Genomic DNA, 21,035 nt, shown 5'->3' on the forward strand with positions numbered 1-21,035 from the left:
AAGTGTACGCTCATATAAACTCTTAGTCATGCTCAAAATGAAGGCCTTTTTGGAATTCCTTCTGGACAGAAGGTTTAAATGTAGGCTATGTCCTGGAAAAGGAGGACATCTGACCACTCTGTGTTGTCTCTTCTTATGTTAGAAGATGAAACAGCAATACTGTTGGCATCTACTAAGGATCTACAAAGAGTGAAATTCAACTTTTTTCTGCCATTAGAAGGATGGTTCAAAAATATGTATTAGGGAGTAAGCGTGGCGTAGTGGTTTGAGCATTGGACCGTGACTTTGGAGACCAGAGTTCAAATCCTGACTCTGCCATTGGGCAGGTCACACACTCTCAGCCTCAAAGGAAGGGTTTGGCAAAATGCCTCTGAAGAAACTTGCCAAGAAAACCCATGATAGGTTCACTCTGGAGTCCTCATAATTCAGAAAGGCACATATCACACACGCTTAAAGGCACATAACACACACAATAATAACAACAACAGGCCCACATGCTTTATTATTGTCTGCCCTAGGGATAATGGTACTCAACAGCCTCTAATGTGTTGTCTAGATTACCACACTACACTCTTATAGCACTGCTATTCCACTTTAACTGCTCTGTCTGCCTCCTGTTGCATTCTGGGATTTGCAGTTTAAGGTGAGGCATTTATAATTCTCAGCCAGAGCTCTTAGGTCTCACTGAACTACAAATCCCAGAATGCAACAGGAGGCAGCCAGAGCAGTAAAAGTGCAATAGCAGTAGAGTGTAGTAGTGTGTTAATGTGTTGTGGTCCAAAACCCACTGCAGAAACAATCCAGTTTGAGACCTGTCTCAATGCTAGGGAATCCCGGGAACTGTAGTTTTGGGAGACATTTAGCCTTCTCTGCCAGAGAGCGCTGCTGCCACAACAAACTACAATTCCCAGGATCCCTTAGCACTGAACCAGTCAAAGAGGTGTCAAACTGGATTATTCCTGCAGTGTGTTTTGGACCTTAGATGCCAGTTTCAGTGGTTTGGATCTTGGCTTGTGTTTTGGGCCTATTATATCATGGGAGTTGGTTGGTTTTGTTTTTTAATCACTGTGAGGAAGAAGAAGACAGAAAAGTAGTTCCGGCCCTGAGGCGGAACGTTGATTTCCTCAGGGCTGTGTTTACCGTTACCATGGAGACGGTTGTCTCCTGTACTTTGTCTAAGTGGGAAGCGACAGCCTTGGGTTGAGAAGTGGCTCTGTTTGTATTTGTATTTCCTTATGAAGAGTGAGGCCACAGGGTTATGCCACTGCTGACAACAGAATTGGTGTGAACAGAAGGAGAAGTGTGTCTGCTGCTGCTGCTGTTCCGGCTGTTCTTCATTGCAAAAGGAGTGGGGCAAAAAGAGCTCTTGGGAGTTGTAGTAGCCAAAGGAAGTTTGGAAAATGGAGTTGGGCCCTACAGATTTGATGGAGCGCAAAGGAACCCTGACTTTGCGCTCCAATCATGCCTACTATGGGAGACCAACTCTTGTGTACCGATGGTAAGGATAAATCACACAGACACACACACACACACACACACTATATATATATATATATATATATATATATATATAATATTTTACATCATATTTGTGGTCAGGCTCATTTCTGCACTGCAGAAATAACGCACTTTGGCAACGCTTTAGCTGCCATGCCTCCGTGCTATGGAATTCTGGGATTTGTAGTTTTGTGAGTGGTTTATCCTTCTCCGGTGCCACTGTTGTTGTATGCCTTCAAATTGTTTCCTACTTATGTGACCCCTAAGGCAGTGGTTCACAACCTTCCTAATGCCACCACCCTTTAATACAGTTCCTCATGTTGTGGTGACTCCCAACCATAACATTATTTTCATAACTATAATTTTGCTACTGGTTTCCAATGGTCTTAGGCGATCCCTGTGAAAGAGTCGTTCGACTCCCAAAGGGGTCGTGACTCCACAGGTTGAGAACCGCTGCCCTAAGGCAAACCTATCATGGAGTCTTCTTGGCAACATTTGTTCAGATGGGGTTTGTCTTTTTGCCTTCCTCTGTGGCTGAGAGAATGTGACTTGCCTAGGGGTCACCTAGAAGGTTTCCATGACCAAGTCGGGATTCAAACCCTGGTCTCCAATGCTCAAACCACCGCCTCATGCTGGTTCATTCTGGTGCCGCAACAAACTACCAATCCCAGCATTTCGAGCATAGAACCACGGCAGTTAAAGCAGTGTCAAAATGTGTTATTTCTGCAGTGCAGATGCAGCCTGTCAAATGGCATAACATACTTTGTTTACTTTCACTATGAAGTTGTCACCAGCTTTTTCTGTAGCTGTAATGGCTAAATCTATCCTTGTTAAAATCCCATTGACGACGGGAGTATGTGATGCATTGTATTATATTTCATTATCTTTGTGTTGCTTGTTGGTTCCAAATTTTCCTTTCAGATATCTTTAAAGCAGGAGTCTCCAATCTGAGCTAGTGTTCACACTGAGAACATTGGTAAAATGTGGTCATGCAGAAAATAGTGGTGGAGAAGCATAGGCTTCATTTTAAAAACGGTAGCCATAGTAGGCATCATTAGTCACAGAAAACCCCTTACCCCCAGAAAACAGACTGTTGGGGTTAAAATAACAATAATAAAATACAACAGGTAAACCTGAATGAATTAGGGAAATATAAATAAATAAAGCATAGCTAAGCAAAACATCCACCTATACACACACACTCCATACACAAAACCCCCAAACCCAACACAAAACATACACAACTCCAGATAGTATATAAACCAACCAAGGACTTAATAAACACATTACCTCCACCATCACAAAACTGATGAAATACATGCAGCACTAGCAAAATACCTTACTCATTCCCTGCCACCTGGGCAGCTACATGGGCTTCAGAATAATGCTCTGAAGTCCAGCCATCTATGCTTTTTATTTTCTGAAAATACATTTGGAGCAGTACAAGGCATTACTGGAAATAAAAATGGCACCAGAAGGCTATCCTTTTAAAAACTATCTATGTATGGAAAATGCAGGAGAGATACAAACCCTGGTGGGTGACTGCAGTCACCTTGGTGCCTATAGGTACTTAGTAAGAGCTGCCAGGGTAAAGCATAGATTTTATGTCTGATCATGAGCTCTGGTCAAACTAGTTTTTATTGTGTTCTTTTGTGTAAAAAATGATTTTAGTAATAGTTAATATGACGCACTATAAAATCTAATGAGCTTTGTAGAGACACATGTACATTTTGGTATGATTGTTGTACATGCAGCTGCCCCAGTTTGGCACAGATAGTTCTGATTAATCCTTAGCTGCTGCTTTTAAACTGTCCCAGTGTATCTCTTCTCCTCTCACTTTCCCCCTTTGTCCTGGTTTAATTGCTGTCACCTGAATTCAAAGTATGTACCCTAAGTAGTTTGTACTCACATAACTCTGATGGGGAGGGTGAGAGGAGGGGCAGAATCTTTCCCTTCCCAGTGGGCTCAGGCAAGAGCAAATTGCTGTAGCCTCTCCTAGCTTGTATTTTCTTCCTCATTAATAACCTTTACCAGCTTGACCACAGTTTGATATAACTTGGCCACGTGTCCTAGTTTTCATCTATGAAATGCTGGAGGGTATGCTATTGTGTTAATCTCTTTAGTACTGCCCATATAATTTACTCGTTAGTATCTTTTTAATCGTTTCAAGGTATTGTAACAGACAGACTGAACCTAAGGATTATGACATACATGAAATTCCTCTGGGCTCCAAAAATCTATGTCGCTCTACATACTGGCGACTTGGGACGATGGATCAGGTAAGAAAGTTATTTTTCTATAATTTAGATAAAGTATGCATGATTAATATTAAATTTGATCTGCAGTAGCTAAAAAAACTGGTGTTGATAAAAAAGACAGTTTACAGTACTATCGCAAGACCAGAGGCATCTGCCAAAATTCTGTTTTCATTACAGCTCCTCAAAAGTAGCTGAATTTTGCCTCTGGATATGTATATGCAGAGCAGCACAGAAGTGTGCCTATTGCATTTTATGTGTGTTACAAAGATTTTGCTTGTTTTTAATGAAAAGGTTGAAAGTATATTAGTTTAAAGGGAAGCCACTGTGTTCTTATTATTTATTTATTTATTTATTTATTAATTATAGTATTTATACCCCGCCCTTCAGCCCTAAATGCTATCAGAGCAGCTTACAATTATTATTTTATGTGCCAAGAATTACACAAAAATAGAGAATACAAGATAGGACCTTTGTGCTTTAAATGTTTATTATACCTTATTCTTCCATAAGAAGCTCAAAGCATTGTATACTGGGCATGCCCAATTTTATCCTCTAAACCAGGGGTTCCCAACCTTTTTGACTTGGGGAGCCTTTATTTCTGTGGTGGAGCCCCTAAGTGGCCTACCCTATGTCTTACAAATTAATGGTGTTTAGGAATATACTGCAGGTTTCAGCCGTGGCCAGAAATGCCTTTGCACACTTAAAGCTAGTGCACCAATTGCACCCATTCCTGGAGAAATCAGATCTGACCACAGTGGTACATGCCTTGTATACATGCTGTTTCAACTACTGTAATGTGCTCTACATGGGCCTGCCATTGAAAAGTGCATAAACAGTTCAGTTGGCTCAAACAACTACAGCCATATTGTTAACTGGAGCTGGCTACAGGGAGCATACAACTCCCTTGTTGCAACAGCTCCATTGGCTGCTGGTCCATTTCCGGGCACAGTTTAAAGTGCTCCTTTGACCTATAAAGCCCTATGGCTTGTGTCCTGATTATCTGGAAGACTACGGCCTGTTACAGACTGCCAAAATAAAGCTGCTTCGGGTCTCTTTGGAGGTATGCTATTTAAATGATGCATGGGTCCTAAGAGTCCGGAGGTCGTGCCAAAGCCACACTCCATTCCTAAGCACTGGAGTGCAGCTTTGGTGCAGCTTCCGGATTCTTAGGATGCATGCATCATTTAAACAGCATACCTCCAAAGAGACCCAAAGCAGCTTTATTTTGGCAGTCTGTAACAGGCCTACATCTCCCTTTATGAGCCTGCTACAGCATTGAGATAATCTGGAGAGGACTTCCCAGGCTCTGTAACTCCTTTCCTACAGAGGCCAGGATGGCAGCATCCCTGCTTTTCTTTCTGCGGCAAGTAAAAACATTCTTGTGCTGTCTGGCTTTTTCACACCGATGACGGTTGGACTTTTAAATGTCATGTAATTCAGGTTTCAAGGTTTGTACAGAGTTTTTAATGCATTTTAATTTTTAATGTGTAATGTTTTTAACTTGTTAAAATTATTTAATTGTTTTTTAAACTTTCTATTTACATTTTAATGTTTTGTATTGTTTTTGGCTTGTACTGTTTTAAATTTGTTGTCTTAGCTGCCTTAAGTTCCTATATTGGGAGAAAAAAGGGAAATTAAATAAATAAATGACAGCTGGATTTTTTCTAAAAACATCTTCCCTTTCTTGTTTATATTTACTTTTAGAAATGGATAACCACAAATCAGGATTTTTTGTCTCAACCCTATAGAATTAAAGACTATGAAGAACTGGAAATTCATAAGTCTATGTTGGATAAAGATAATTTTGAAATTGCTGTTACTGACAGGTACCTATCTGTGCTTTTGAATCCATATGCATAATTCAAATACAGTTGTCCCGTTCTGGACCCATCCACCCCCGTGAATTAGAAAAACCACAAATATCCAAGCCCCATTGGAGATAATGGCTGCTCGCACTGTAGACACGCACACCATTTTGTCCCGAATGGGAAGTCAGTGAACTAGAAGGGATGACTAATACTTATGATGATATATAACTTATTATGGGTCCTTTCCCCTCTTCTACTTTTTTGTCTTTCAGTACTTATTCTCAAAATTATTTATTTCTATTTATATTCATTTCCAAGAATTCCTATACGTATTCCACGTATCTGTAATACAACTGAGTGTTCACCAAGGGTAGATACTGGGTAGAAATATTAGCTGTCATTCTCTATTAAACTCATCTTGATGAGTACACTGCAAAGTAAAAATTGTACCAAGCTTCCTTGTGCTGTAGGTTCTACTGTGTACTAGAGGGATCTATCAAAATTATAGTTTTGATGTTCAGCAGTAAATTTTAAAATTAATATAGTATGAACCAGTCTGGAACATTTTATCCAGTAGAGAGCAGTAGTGACTATTTCCAGAAATGCACTATGATAATCTTAAGAGCAATGTCCGCTATGTCAAAAGCAGTTTTGTGTTAGTGTAGTATGAAAACTGGATGGGGATAAAAAAAGAAGCTATCCTATATACACTTCCCTGGAATGCCCCACTGAGTTCAGCAGGGTGTACTTCTAAGTAGACATATATATAAATTATACTAAAACTGGGTTTGCACTTAATTATTTTCATTTTACTTATAATCTGAAATTGTATCTCTTATTCTTTCAGGGAGACAGGGCTACCTGAGTCAGGGTTTGGAGCTGTATTGCCACGTCACTCTCCACATCGTTTTGCAATGTTAGTATTTGAAGAATTCTGGAAGAGAACTTGGAAACATTACTGTTTGGACTATAGCATCCAGAATTTGCTGGTTGGGGAGTTCTGGGAATTGTAGTGTAAAACCCCAAACTTTTCCAAACACTGATAATTATGTTTTTTGCTGGGTTTTTCGGGCTATGGTTTTTGTGGGTTTAGGAATGATGCTCTGGTAATTAGTTTAGGAATGATGCTCTGGCTCTGAATTGTGTCTGCTTTGGGGTTTGAAAATGTCTGTGAATTATATACAGAAAAGGACAATTAATTAGTGTACTGTTTTATGTTGTTTAGTATGTAACATTATTCCTGGCCACCAATGTGTAGAATCTTCTGTTTCTGAGTAATTAAGCACTTTAATGGTAGGATTTTGCACTAGAAAAGTAATAATATACCGTTATTTTCAGTCAAATATATTTGTACTGCCTTTCATTCTTATATGACTTTGACCTAATCCAAGGAAATCTTCCACTGGAAATTATTATTATTATTATTAACCTTTATTTATAAAGCGCTGTAAATTTACACAGCGCTGTACATACAATCTTTTTAAATCAAATGACTTTAGGGCTTTCAACCACAAAAAGGTGACCAAATTAATGGGAATACAGCGTGCCCGCTCCATATGCGAGCGTGCCATATGTGGCTTCCACTTTATGTGAAAGCTGCGCTACAATGCAGGGAATGGCGTGCCAAACTGCACCCCATTCTATTGAATGGGGCTTGAGTTTACGCGGTATTTGCCTTACGCAGGGGGTCTGGAACAGATCCCTGTGTAAGGCAAGGCTGCACTGCGTGTTATGTCATTTCCCCCCACTTTCTTTAATCTAGAAATAGGAAAGTTAGTGCACAAAAAAAGTCCCTAATGTTCCCAAACCTTACATTAATTTAATTGCCATTTTGATTACATTAATTCTAGCTGAGTCTTTAAATTTGTGTTACATTACAATTCAAAAACTTGACCACAGTGCAAAAGAAAAAATCTCACCCATGTTTTCGTTCCTTCTTGGTTTTTGTTTTGAATTTGTATCTTCAAGAATTTTGGAAAATGGCATTTCTCACCCACCTCACCCATTGTGTGAAACAATCAACATTAGCAGGAATGGGATTTGCCATCTGCGGATACTTAAATCCGCAGATGGCAAACCCGTGATTGTGTAGAGCGGGCTGTATTGTTGGATGTATTGGTGAGTAAGCTTTATCTCCCTTTGAGCTAGAAGAGACCGGCATAAAAAGCTCGTTTCTAGCTAGCTTGGGGGCGTGGCATACACACTACTCATGCCCCCAGGCACCCGAAAGCCGCCCCACCGCCCAGATGTTGGCTAGTTTCTGGGCACTCCAATGGCACGGCATTTACATGCAGCATGCCGCAAGAGCACCATAAAGCTGTGGCAGGGCAGGAAAAGCCGGCTTTTTGCTGATGCAAAATAGAGTGGCAATTTGGCGCTTTTTGGGGAGCCGGCAAAAAGGTGGATCGAGGCTGCAGCATGCAGTTGCTATAATGCGTGGTTCTGTAGCAGCCCCAATCTGCCGTTTTTGGGCAGTCTGTTTTACCTCTTAGTCTTATTTTGAAAACTAGATTTTATAGAACATTAGAGCTGTAGTGTGAGCATCTGCCTTTAATGGCAAAAGGACAGTCAGAGAGAGTCAGACAGTCAGACAGAGCAGAAACTTTACAGAGGTCATATGTTAAAATGAAAAATGTTACGTGATCTTTTTGCAACATGATCTCAACATGATTTGTTTTATATATTGATTTTGTCCATTGTAAATCATGCACTAGTAACAGCCAGTGCTTTTATCATATGGCAAAGTAGGTGAGATGGGAGAAGCTGTCCTTATTGGCTACAAATGTGCATCATTCATATATCAAGATGTCAGTTGGTTGAGGTCTGATTTTTATATGAGAGGAAGGTTAGCATATTAAGTCTAGAATGTTTTAATTTGTTTTTTAGTTATTTATGTACTGTTTTTATCCATTGTTTTTTGCCACGGGGCCCTGTTAGATTAAGAGGTGATAAATAAATGCCTTGAATTACATAACTTTTCTCTATGGGCTCTCATATTGGAAGTGGACTGGGCTAGGATATATATCTGACAGAGTATGGAGAGACAAGTTGAAGAGAGATTGCAATGTTATATAAATTGTAAAAATGGTTTCTGTGCCTCTATTATAATATTAGATTAAGACCCAAAGCAGACAGGCCAAAATAACTGTTCCAGGACCATGTCATCCACACGTGATCTGGGCCTCTGCTGTGGTCCTGAACTGGACTGCTGGAAGGAGCGGATTCTATCCACTCCTTCTTGGCCAGGTTCTTTGGAATGGACATGGCATTGGTGTGGCTTCAGGCCACGTTCGGGGCATGCATCATGTAAATAGCACACTCCCAACGTGGCTTGAAGCCGCATCATTTTGCTTGTGTATTTTAGGCCATCCCGTTATTCATAAAATGGCTCCTCCTGGCTTGCCCACGAACGATTCCAGGATGGGAACATAGTGAGAAGCTTCAATTACACTTTACATGCGCCATGGATGATCATATCTGTGGCGCTTCTGCAATGTTTCTGCCACATTTGGATGATGATTTGGACCCTGCGTCTGATAAGGTCCTAAGATTTTGCTTCAATTACCATAGATGGACCCGATGCAGCTTCTGCGTAGTTTGGGGATGTGCGTCCTCTAAACGCCAGTGGTGCAGCTTTTTCCTGCCTGTCTGTTTCGCCCCTTAGTATTCTGCGCACATCTTCTGAAAATACAATTTCCAATTACTTTAATCTCTTTTGCTAGAGAATAAACTGTTAGAATAACTATACAATGGGCTGTTATCCACAAGGCTTTGGTTCCAGGACCCTCTGTGGATACACAAATCTCTGGATGCTCATATCCATTACATACAATGGCATAGTAAAATGGTGTCCTTTATATAAAATGGCAAAATCAAGGTTTGACTTTTGTAAATTTGTTTTTGCGTGTGAATATTTTCAATCTATGAATGGTTAAATCTGTGGATGCAGCAGAGCTGACTGTATATTATAAATTATTTTAGAGAGTTCTTACAGATAAGATGGATAAAAATATAACACCGAGGAATACTACTAATTCATATTTTCTATTTAACAGGCTTCTTGATACAACATACCAAATAGACTACGTTCCACCATATGACTATCAACCATATGTAGGTATACTGGAATTTTGTTGTTGTTGTGTACCTTCAAGTTGCTGCTGACTTATGGCAATACTAAGGCCAACCTACCATGGGATTTTCTTGGCAAGATTTGTTCAAAGGAGGTTTGCCATTTCCTTCCCCTGAGACTGAGGGCATGTGACTTGCCTAAGGTCACCCATAAGAATAGAAAAGGGGTTTTCTGCAGTTCTGTATATACGATGAGTAGGGCCGCCCTCCTTCACCTGGGCAAGCGGCCCAGAGGACTCTTCGCCGCCGGAGCGGCGCTTTTTGTTGGGGGCGGGGCCGGTGAGAGCGGCCCCATAAAGCCAGCTCCCGGCCTCCCCCAGAGGACGCTGCCGCCCTCCTTCACCTGGGCACCTCTCGATTGGATTTCTGCAACGCGCTCTACATGGAGCAACCCTTGTACCAAACCCGGAAGCTACAGATGGTACAGAATATGGCAGCCAGACTGGTCACTGGTACCTCCAGGGCCAGTCATATTACACCTGTACTTAAAGATCTACATTGGCTGCCCATCCGCTTCCGGGCACAATACAAGGTGTTGGTGATAACCTATAAAGCCCTACATGGCTTGGGCCCAGGATACCTGGAGGACCGCCTCTCCCCATTCCGCCCCGCACCCTCAGAACATCTGGGCAGCAACTTTTGAGGGTCCCTGGGGCTAGACTGGCCTCCACAACAAGGAGGTCATATACCATCGTCGCCCCGACCCTCTGGAATACGCTGCCCTTAGAGCTCCACTCAGCCACCTCCCTGTCCCAGTTCAGGAGGGAGCTAAAAACCTTCCTGTTCAGGTTGGCGTTCCCTGAATTAGATCCCAGCTAGTCTCCCCCTACCCTTCGACAGTGATGGCAGCTGGCTGTTGGGGTTTTAATGTTGATGATGTGTTTTAATGTTTATTTTAATATTGTTATTGATATATGTGTTTGTATTTTAATGTATTAGCTGTTGTTCACCGCCCTGATCGTTGGAAGGGCGGTATATAAATAAAACTATATATATATATATATATATATATATATATACATACATACATACATACACACACACACTGAACAATTGCCACAAGGAGGAGTTTTCAAGCAGGCTCTACCAAGTGAATGGAATATGCAGACTGGCACTAAGATGCACAGAGTTAGAGACATAGCAACAGAATTGGACAGTCATCTTTTAATACCTTAACATTTAAGCAATAAAGTTTTAATGTCTTAACATTTAAGCAATACCAAAGTATACAGTACAGTATATGGACATTTCAGCTTGCAGTTGCTCTGCTAATGGGCTAATCGGCAAATCACTTCTGACAAATCACTTGCCTCACTATCTTTTCCAGGATGAAAGAGTCATAGGAAAAACTATTGTCTTTTTGAAAGATTTGCATTATTTCCTTGAGCAAGGAAGCTTGATACTTAATTGGATAACAAAATAGTTTCATTGTATATTGGCATCCATTTTTGTGAGCCCTGAACAATTTGTGATAATAGAGATTCCATGAATTAAAAGCCTCAAAAGAATGCAGATTTATTTCTATGTGTTTGTTATGTGTGGGATACGTACTTTTAAATGGACTCTTTAATGCATTTCTGTGCCAGTAAATGAGGATGGAAAGTGTGTTAATGCGTAATGGGTTTTGGGCTAGATTCCTTGCTTTATGTGCCAGGGATTTTAGTACAATGAGAATCATAGCAAGATATTTTTGTAGTCATGGTGACTCATAAAGGAAAGGGTTTTTTTTGTATTTGCACATAAAATTTCGGCTATCATGAAGGAAGATCTCAACCCCCCCCCCCCCCCCCCGGAACACACATGTACCTTCTGAACATTTGGATCTCATTAAACATAGCAACATTTGTTTATTTCATGTTCATGTATAAAATGTATTTCCCATTCTTGCTTTCCCTTTCCCCTCAAGTCCCATTCCAAACAAACCAGCATCTCCGCACCTCCCTATACATGTAACATAATTATGGAATTATATTCATGTAGAACTTCTGTTAACATCCCACTGTTGGCTTCATTAATCTTCTATCAGTTACTTTACTGTGAGCCTTCTACCCCTTGGTTTTACGCTTTCTTAAGACTAAAGCATCCCATGTTTCCCCATCTCCATTCCTCATCCTCCATGCCATCTTATTACCCCAGCCTTGTGACACTTCTTTCTGCCAAAAGCACCCTAGCTTCCCTGTCCCTAAACCCTATGCAACACTTTTTGCAAAGCCCCCCACTGCTTTTTTCTTAATAGCTATACTGAATGGCATAAATTCATAGTATTCTATCCCATCACATATTTTGAACTAATATGGAGAGAACAATGGGGTAGTAATCTATTGTTGTTAACTGCCCTCATGTTCACTTTGGCCAAAGCAGAGGGTCCTCAATCTGATCCTGAGCTGGTGCTGGGGTCCCTAAATGGACTATTTCAATTTCAATTTAATTTTTTATTTTTTATATTTTATATCTCATTAATTTACATTTACATTTAATTTCATTTTATATTCTATTTTGTTTTTCATTATAGTTAATTTAATGTTATATTCTAAATATTCTTTTATATTTTATTGTATTTATATTTTATTTATATTTTATTTTATTTTAAATTTATTTTTACTTTTAAATTTCATTTTATATATTATATTCTAATTTAAATTTTAAATTTTATTTTTTATTTTATTTTTAATAAAATTGTATTTAATTTCTATTTCTATTTCTATTTAATTCATTTTTTGTTTTATTATATATTTTGTAATTAAATTATTTAACTATTGTAATTTATCTTGATTTTCATGTTAATTTAATTTACTTTTGATTTAAATTTAATTTAATTTCTATATTTAATTATTTATTGAACTAAGTTAAATTAGATTTATTATACTTTTTTAATTTTCAGTTTAATTTAATATTTTTATTTTAAATTTAATTTCATCTTTTTATTTTAATTTATAGTTTTCTTAATTTAATTTAATTTTTTAAATATTTCCCTCTCGGACACAGCTTTACAGTGCTCCTGCAGCATGCGGCATGTAAACACTGTGCTGCCAGAGTGCCATGAAGCTGTCCCATGTGTGGGAAGCCCAGCAGCTTCTGGGCAGCTTCTGGGTGGCATAGGCGCATGTGTTGTGCATATGCCACATCCCCAAGCTGCCAGAAAGCTGGCGTTTTGAGCCAGTCTGTTTCAACTCTTATTTTTAATTTAAATTAACTTTTTATTTTTATTTCATTTCATTTTGTATTTTATATTGTAATTGTACTTGTATATACTTTTATATTTTAATTTTTTAATAATATTTTTAAAATGTTTATCTTCTCCTATTTTATTTTTAATTTAATTATTTTCTTTTTCTTTTTTCTTTTTTAAAACAAAATATATTTTAAATAAATAAAAATGAAATTAAAGTAAATAAATGAATTAATAAATAAAATAAATTATTAAAATTATTTACGGTAATAACATGATTAAAATAATATAAATAAATAAAATATAAAATAAAGTATAATATTTGAAACTTAAAAAATAATTAAATTAAAAATAGGAAGAGGAGGAGGGGACAGTGACATGAGGTCACCGTGAATGCCCAATCACACGAATGTCCTGGGGCACCCTGGGCATTGCATGATTGGCAGTTCATTAGTGGGTTTTCCCAGTGAATGAAAAGGGACTGGACAGGGATGAGGAAGCTATGGGAGGGAAGTGGCTTTGTGCGATCAACATAGCTGATGCTGCTTCCTTCCTGTGTGATTTAAAAACCAGCTGTGATCATCTCCTTAGTCTTCTTCTGATTTTTTTACTACAGTCTCTGTTCTGATCAATGTTTGATCCAAGGTATGGGATGTCTTTTACTAGTTATATTCTCGAGGTTAAATTTGTGTGCTTCCTCTGTGGTCATTATTTTTGTTTTCTTTATGTTCAGCAGCAATCCTGTATTTAAACTTTCTTTCTTGATCTTCCTTAATAGTTGCTGATGTAACAAGCTTTACAAGCTTTTAAGTCAGGAACGAATAGAATGTGACCAATGCCATTTTTGCATCCCACAGGTTTCTCAGAGCATTTGCATCTCACAACCCCAACACCAGATTTTTTTACTCTTAAAAAAGATTTATCTATTTATTGCTTGCTTGTTTGCTTTCTTTCTCACTCAACCACTTCTGGAGCCTAGAAAAGCACCAGGTTTTTGAATCAGCATAGAGGACCTCTATCTTTTTTTTTTTGTTTTGGGGGGGGGACCATAAAGGGAACCTCCAACTTCTGGTTTTTGGTATTTTTCTTTAAAAATTCAGGATTTCCAAGCATGGTGCATCCCACGTTGGGTGGTGGGACAAAAATTAGCCCCGGGGCACACTACTGAACTATACAGATTGAAAGTGTCATGTGGAACAGCAAGCATACTTTTCCAAACTATGAGTTTTAAGTATCCCTTTAAAGGATGAAAAAAGTCACCAGGCAAGAAAAAGTATGTTTTTCATGTTACTAGTACAGTACAAAGAAGAATTCCCTTTTAGTGTTGTTCAAAATGTATGAAAAATGAGGCATGAAGTCTCCATGAAGAAAAAGTGCAGTTTCCAAAACTCTCTTTTTTTATTTTGCCGCTTAACTGCTGCCAAGTGAGTACATCCAGGAGGAAGAAATCAATGACCAAGAGCTGCAGAACTGTAAGGGAAGGGGAAATGTTGGTTGCTGGTAGCAGCAATGCTGGACAAAGGCCTGATGGAAGTCTCTGTAGTAGCAGGGGCTAAGGTCAAGACATCAATGGCATTGTATTGAAAGTCCACCCAGACAGAAAAAAAGGACTGCCATTTAGGATAAATCAGTTTAAATATCCTGCTACCTATATAGCTGCTCTGCGATACATCTCTAAATATGGACCAAATGGTGCTATCATATAAATTTTACTGGAGGAAAAAAATGTATATCCTACATTGAAGAATTTCTGATAAATCTTTACTCAATTATAGTTTGCATTCATTGCTTAAAACTGTCTTTTGATTACTAACATATTCTCCTGTATTTTCTTCAGGTTACACTTGATGCTGGGGGCTACTCTGTAGTTCACAGAAAATGTCATTCTCAGTTTACTGACACAGGAGACTACAGAAGGCATGGTATCAACACATGGCATGATGAGAGTGGAGTTTATGCTAACGCAGATCTAAAGCAAAAAGTATTTCCTGTAACTAACCCTATACCGACAAATGTGCACGAAGAATGTTAACAATGCTAACAATACAAAGAGTTTCCAGGTCAATGATAAAGATAAAATGTGTATCTGTATACATTATATTTTTTGTGGAATCATTCTCATGGTTCTAGACTAAATCTGTGCAGTTATACAATAAATAAATTGGGAGCTAAAACTTTCCTCTTCTTCTTGGTGTCAAAAACAGCAGGTACATTTTCTGTTACTCTCATCCCCCACATCATTTTGCTGATCTTTCAGCAAGATGCTGGGAAATCAATGTGAGTCTTTCAGCATATCAGCTGTGTACTCTACCACTGAGATTTTGTCCTTCCCTCTTGTGTTAACAGAGTGTACTCAGCAAGCAGGTTTCTTTTCTTTTTCTTAAGATGTGTAGTTACTTGCAGTCTTCTATGGACAGCTGCTGTACTGTTACACCCCTTACAAAGATAGACCACTTGTGGCATTTATTTGCACAAGCACGCCTGGAAAATTCAGTTGCTGGCTCTAACTGGCTATTTTTGCTGTTCAGGAAACTGAATTGGAATTTAAAGTACCAGCAGTTGCTATAACACAAAGCATCTGAAGCAACTATCAAGCTTTTCCTTGAAGGATTCTTTTAAATGTTAATACAATGTCTCTCAATGAGGCATTTCATTGTTTTATACTTTTTTCCACAGAGACTAGAAATGGTTTAAGTCTTCCTTCACTGAAGGGCTCCCTTTGAATAACTAGAGGGAATGAAATTGGAGAATATACAAGCTCTTTTATAAAGCAATAACATAGCCAAGATACTTTTCTCATGAATGGCCAGTACCCATGGTGTTAATCTGTCCCACACTATCTAAAATTAATGCATTGCAAGAATCTGGCAACTTCAAGAAAACATTATACTATGCACAGGATGTAGATAGAACAGATTGCATGGGTTGGGTGTAACACTGTGTAATTTCAAGAGATCTTTCATGTTTTCCCATTAATCCCAGGTGTTTGTGTTTGGCTTCTGCAATAGATGAAAATAGGAAATGCTTATTGATACATCACTATTAAATTTGTCAGTCATTTCGGTTGTAGACTAAAAGAATACTGTATCAACTATTTATGTGCATGGGAGACTGCAAAACTGTGTACTTGGTTCCCCCAATCCTTCATCTTCTAGCACATCTCAGAAATGAATAAGGCTGGTAAAACATTTTGGTCTTCATTGCTCTCAAAGCAGTGCTGTGATCTTTTCAGAGTTCTACTTATATGATTTGGACTCTTTTATTGTTGTTACCAGCAATGGAAACACATTGTTATATCTAGAAAAGCACTATCATCTTCACAGACTCACATGTTAACATGATTTCTTCTGTTTATGAAACAGAAGAAATAGTAAGAGCACGATATGAGGTTTGATCAGATTTTCACTTATATTTTTCTCACTAATGCTCGCTCAATTGAGGCTAGGGCCAGTGAAAATCACTCATTACTTGAGAGCTGATGCATGAAATCCTCCATTTAGTGTGACCATTTATTGCAAATCTAAAGACAATTAGTCTAACCTAAAATAAAATAAACACAACATAAATCTCATAACAGTATGGAAAGCTGACCAGGTGAACTCTGTGTTTGGTCAGTGTGCTTACTGTTGATGTTGTTCCTTCTGATGTCTGTTTGGCCAGAATCCTGTTGATGACTTATGCTGGTGTAATGATTTGTCCTGGCAGTGTAAGAAGGAGCACTTTTTGGGGTGGTGCATAATGGTACAGAGGAAAGGGTAGAGATATTTTTCTGTTGCCAGAGAAAGCTAGCTTGCTGACTCCTCAAGGGCAGGACAGTTTTCTTTCTATACAGAGACATCTTTCACTGTTAAAAGCACCTATAGCTATTTTATCCTTGCTGGTGCAGCTATTCCACTATAATTTACATTAGTGTAGTTACACAGCCAGCAGGATTGTGAAACAGCTCTTCAGACAGAGAATTACCTTCAAGCAAAAAGTTCTTTCTATAAGGAAGGAAACATGGCTACTCTGCTTGCAGTGCATGTACAAAACTCAACTGAACTGGTAGTGAATTTTATTTCAATATTGGCAGTGGGGCAATGTCCTTAACAGCACCTGGCAGTGTCCTTTTACTGGTGGAAAGATTTTTGGATGTATGAATATCACCAGCAGTGAGCTCAGGAGATGTAGGGTTTTGGTCTCCCATACATTCCTACAAACCTCATCTTGATCATTTGCCATGTCAAACAGCTGCTTCAGTTTTCCATAAGGCAGGGCTGGTGCTGCCTGAAACCCAATTCATGTTACCCAAGTGATGGTATAGCTACTAACCATCACAAAGAAATAGTTTTGCTGTGACAGAGAGTTAAGTCATCTTGATGACCTGTGAAGAGTAGAGGAAACGTCAACCTGCAACCACATGGTTCTCATGCCGATATTAAGCAGCCAGATTTGGAGGAGGGAGAGGACTGGTGTGGAAAAGAATTCTGTAACCATGTTGCCACATGGTCTGAGTTTCACATACTTCTGAAATTACATAAATCTGAACTCCCAGAAAGTATTTTGACATGGCCACCATATGTTCCCACTGTGTATGAGTTAAAGCCTGACGAAGCAGAATCATGGATCAATTGTGATGCTATTTAGAGGAAGCAGATACCATTACATACATATTCTTATAATGTGTAGTTTATACATAGAACTGTAACTATCTAGGCTTGGAAAAGCTACTTGGCTATGCTAGTAGCAGGATTCTGGGACTTGTAGTAAAAAAAATAACTTTTCCAAGTGATGAATTAAATCGTTAGCATTTTGCTAGTTAAACAACTGTGAGTATCTAACTTACCTCTACCAAAAGATTAAACCTTCAAACACAGGCTGTCCTAAAGAACATCCTATGATACAAATGTATGCATAGATGCCACTCAGAAGCTGCTCTCTTTCTTACCTTTTGCTTTTAGGGGATTAAGTGTACTCTTAGCATTGTACACGTATTCTGTGCTGAATAAGCAGCTCGGAAATGGTGTTTGTCTTTGTTTCTGTGGCAACAATACTACCTTAGAAGTGCAATACTAGGGGAGAAACACAAACACAAAATGCTCACACATAACCCTAAAAATGTTTGTTCAGCAAGGGTGTTTGCATTTCATTTATTTGTCTCTGAGGCTTTAACTTGATGTGGCAGAAACAAGATATGCTTCTTATGGCATAGCTTTAAAGTGATGGGTGGGTAAGGTAGGCAGCTACTGGAGAGAGGGCTTTCTCCATAGTGGCAAACCAGTTGTGTAATGCTTTCTCTGGAGAGATTTGCCTAGCACCTATTTTATTGATGTTCTTTGCCAAGCATAGAAATTATATGCAAGGCTCTCTTTTCTACAGATGTTCTACAGACACCTTGAGCACAGGCCTTCAGGACATATCCATGAGGGAGCAGGGTTATGCAGCATGGCTTTGCTCCCCACTCACCCAATAAGGAAAGATTATCTTTGTCACCCAAACAGAACTCCTGTCATGATGTAGAAGACTATGACTAGGTGAACGATGTGCTTGCCTTTTTTCCCACCTGGGTCCTAACTTGTGATGGATAACTTCAAGGTCCATGTCTGCTCACCCTGCTTTATGCTTCTTTACACCAGACTGAGATTGGACCGCCCTTCACATACAATATGGATATTTCATCATACTGTCAGGATGATGGTCCTCTGAAGAGACTGGTCCTTCTACAGCTCTTTAAACAGACAACTGCCCATTGCTATCAGAAAATACTGCTTTTCCACACTATATCCCCAGTGACCATGCTAGCTGGAAATATGGTAGCTGTGGTTCAAAAAGTAACTTTTCAAACCTTTATCTGTAATAAAATGTCACTCTAACATAAGTTATCCTATTTGAATGTTGCATCACTGTAGTTTCCTGAATCCATTGCTTGTGCAAGTTTGCTTTCTCTTCGTATTTTCCAGATGTTCAACAAAGGCCCTTCCCTTGTTGTGGGGACTCCATGGCAATACAGCCCACAAAATATTCCTTTCAAGGAATAACAGCCACAATTCCACATGGGTCTGCTTGTTTTCTTTAAGCATTGTTCTTTTCTAAATTAGTTGGATGCTCTGAGAAACAAGGATAGCCTCATGACAACTGCATTTGCCTTTCCTAAGCCATTTATTATTAAGGAGGGGAGTGGAAAATGTTATATGTAAATGTTTTGGTAGTCAAAGCATTGGACCTGAAAATAAATGCTAAAGAAAAGCCAAGTGATTTGTTTAAACACAGCGGGATGACATTTGGAATCTGCCACTGTTGCATATACTTCTGGATGGCTAAATGAAGAAATGTTGACAGCTGAGCTAGTCAAAACAGAGCTAATGGAACCCACAATATCCAGAATTTGTTTAAAAACAATGTTTTCAAGGATTCCTGGAAAATCTAAAACTGGTAGGCTTTTATAAAAAAAACATTATTTAACAGCTTTTGCACCTCCATGTTTAATTTTTTAATTCAATATGATTTAAAAATGCTTGATACTGATGATCTCCCTATCATATGTGCTCCTATGGGAGCCACCTTGCTCAGACAAGGCAGAGAGGAAACTGATGAAAAATACCCCCCCTCCCCGCGCGCTGTACAAGTTAGCCAAAACTATCTAGTGTAGTGATATCCATTCACTGATGGCTGGCTTGTGATTTTTATGAGCTTGGTTTGGATGCCCCCTTTTGCCTGCAAGGACACATAGACATAAGTTTATGAATCATAGAATCATAGAGTTGGAAGAGACCAATTACAAATCCACCTAACAGCAGTATTGTCTAGCCAGCATTTTACTAGCTTGTTTGCAAGAATATCATGGGGGACCAGTCGAAGGCACCGGCAGGAAAAGCAGGAAGGGTGTGCCGCTCCCCCTCCCGCTATTTTCCCATGTTCCCCGGCATCCGCGGGAAACGGGGTGTCCCGCTCCCCTTCCTGCTATTTTCCCACGGTCCCCGGCATCCGCGGGAAAGCAGGGGGTGTCCCACTCCCCCTCTAGCTATTTTCCCACAGTTCCCGGCACCCGCGGGAACGCAGGGAGGGTGTCCCGCTCCCCCTCTCGGTATTTTCCCACGGTCCCCGGCATCCGAGGGAAAGCAGGAAGGTTAACTAGTAATTGTTTTTGTCTTCCTTTTTAAAGATGGGGACAACATTGGCCCTCCTACAGTCTGCTGGGACTTCCCCTGTTCTCCAGGAATTCTCAAAGTTTATTGCCAGTGACTCTGAGGTTACTTCTGCCAGTTCTTTTAATACCCTTGTAGTTCATTAGGCCCTGGAGACTTGAATTTATTTAGATTTATCAGGTATTCCTGTACTACCTCTTTACTTATTCTGTGCTGCATTTTCCCTACAGGGACGTAGCCGGGGGGGGGGGTTCTGGGGGTCCGGACCCCCCCCTTCCATTAGAAAAATGAATGGTGTGTGCTGCTGCGCCGCCGCACTCAAGCCCCATTATAATGGTGGCACTTAGTCTGGACCCCCCCCCCCCTTCCTAAAATCCTAGCTACGTCCCTGTTCCCTATTGTGTTCTCTGCTCCATTTTCCTCAGGTTGAACACCCTTTTCCTTTTGCGAGAAGACTGAGACAAAGAAGATGTTAAGTAGTTCTGCCTTTTCCCTGTCCCTTGTTAGCATTTTAGCATCTTCTCCATGCAATGGCCCTACAATTTCCTTCTTTTTTCTTTTGCTACAGACATAACAAAAAAACCCACTTTTTATTGTTTTTAACTTCTCTAGCAAGCCTGAGCTCATTCTGCACTTTAGCTTTTCTGACTATCCCCCTATATATGCTAGCTGTTTGTCTGAATTCCTCTTTGGTGATGTCCCTCTTTTTCCATTTCTCATACATCCTCTGTTTAAAACTTAAGTTCAGTCAAAAGTTCTTTGGTCATCCATTCTGGCTTCTTGAGATACTTCCCATTTTTCCTCCTCACTGAACCTGTTTGAAATTGTGCTTTCAATATCTCCCTTTTGAGAAACTCCCATCCATCCATCCTGAACTCCCTTCTCTTTTACTATTCATGATCATGGTATCACCCCCAGTATTTCTCTAAGGGGTGAAACAGACCGCCCCAAAGGGGTGGTTTCAGGCTGCCTCTTGGAAAGCCAGACTGGGGCCATGGCAACCACATGCTGTGGCCCTAATCTGCTGCAGCACCGGCCCAAAGAGCAT

At 39.5% G+C, this 21,035-nt stretch overlaps 1 protein-coding gene across 2 annotated transcripts; it reads left to right on the plus strand.

The window, feature by feature from the left end:
- Window positions 1-954: 954 nt before the first annotated feature.
- On the plus strand, window positions 955-15,015 carry CFAP95 (cilia and flagella associated protein 95). 2 transcript variants are annotated; one of them, XM_089511864.1, is made up of 6 exons: window positions 955-1,498; window positions 3,668-3,776; window positions 5,504-5,581; window positions 6,411-6,479; window positions 9,619-9,676; window positions 14,701-15,015. In XM_089511864.1, exons 1-6 carry the CDS (start codon window positions 1,462-1,464, stop codon window positions 14,893-14,895), a joined length of 546 nt encoding a protein of 181 aa, XP_089367990.1. In that variant the 5' UTR covers window positions 955-1,461; the 3' UTR covers window positions 14,896-15,015. The 2 variants fall into 2 exon arrangements, with proteins under 2 accessions (XP_089367990.1, XP_089367982.1); XM_089511856.1 differs by having other exon boundaries at window positions 956-1,498; window positions 5,460-5,581.
- Window positions 15,016-21,035: the final 6,020 nt, after the last annotated feature.

The sequence above is a fragment of the Sceloporus occidentalis genome, unplaced genomic scaffold, assembly GCF_023333645.1.
Source record: "Sceloporus occidentalis isolate IW3139 unplaced genomic scaffold, rSceOcc1.0.p SCAF_1, whole genome shotgun sequence".
NCBI classification, from domain to species: Eukaryota; Metazoa; Chordata; class Lepidosauria; order Squamata; family Phrynosomatidae; genus Sceloporus; species Sceloporus occidentalis.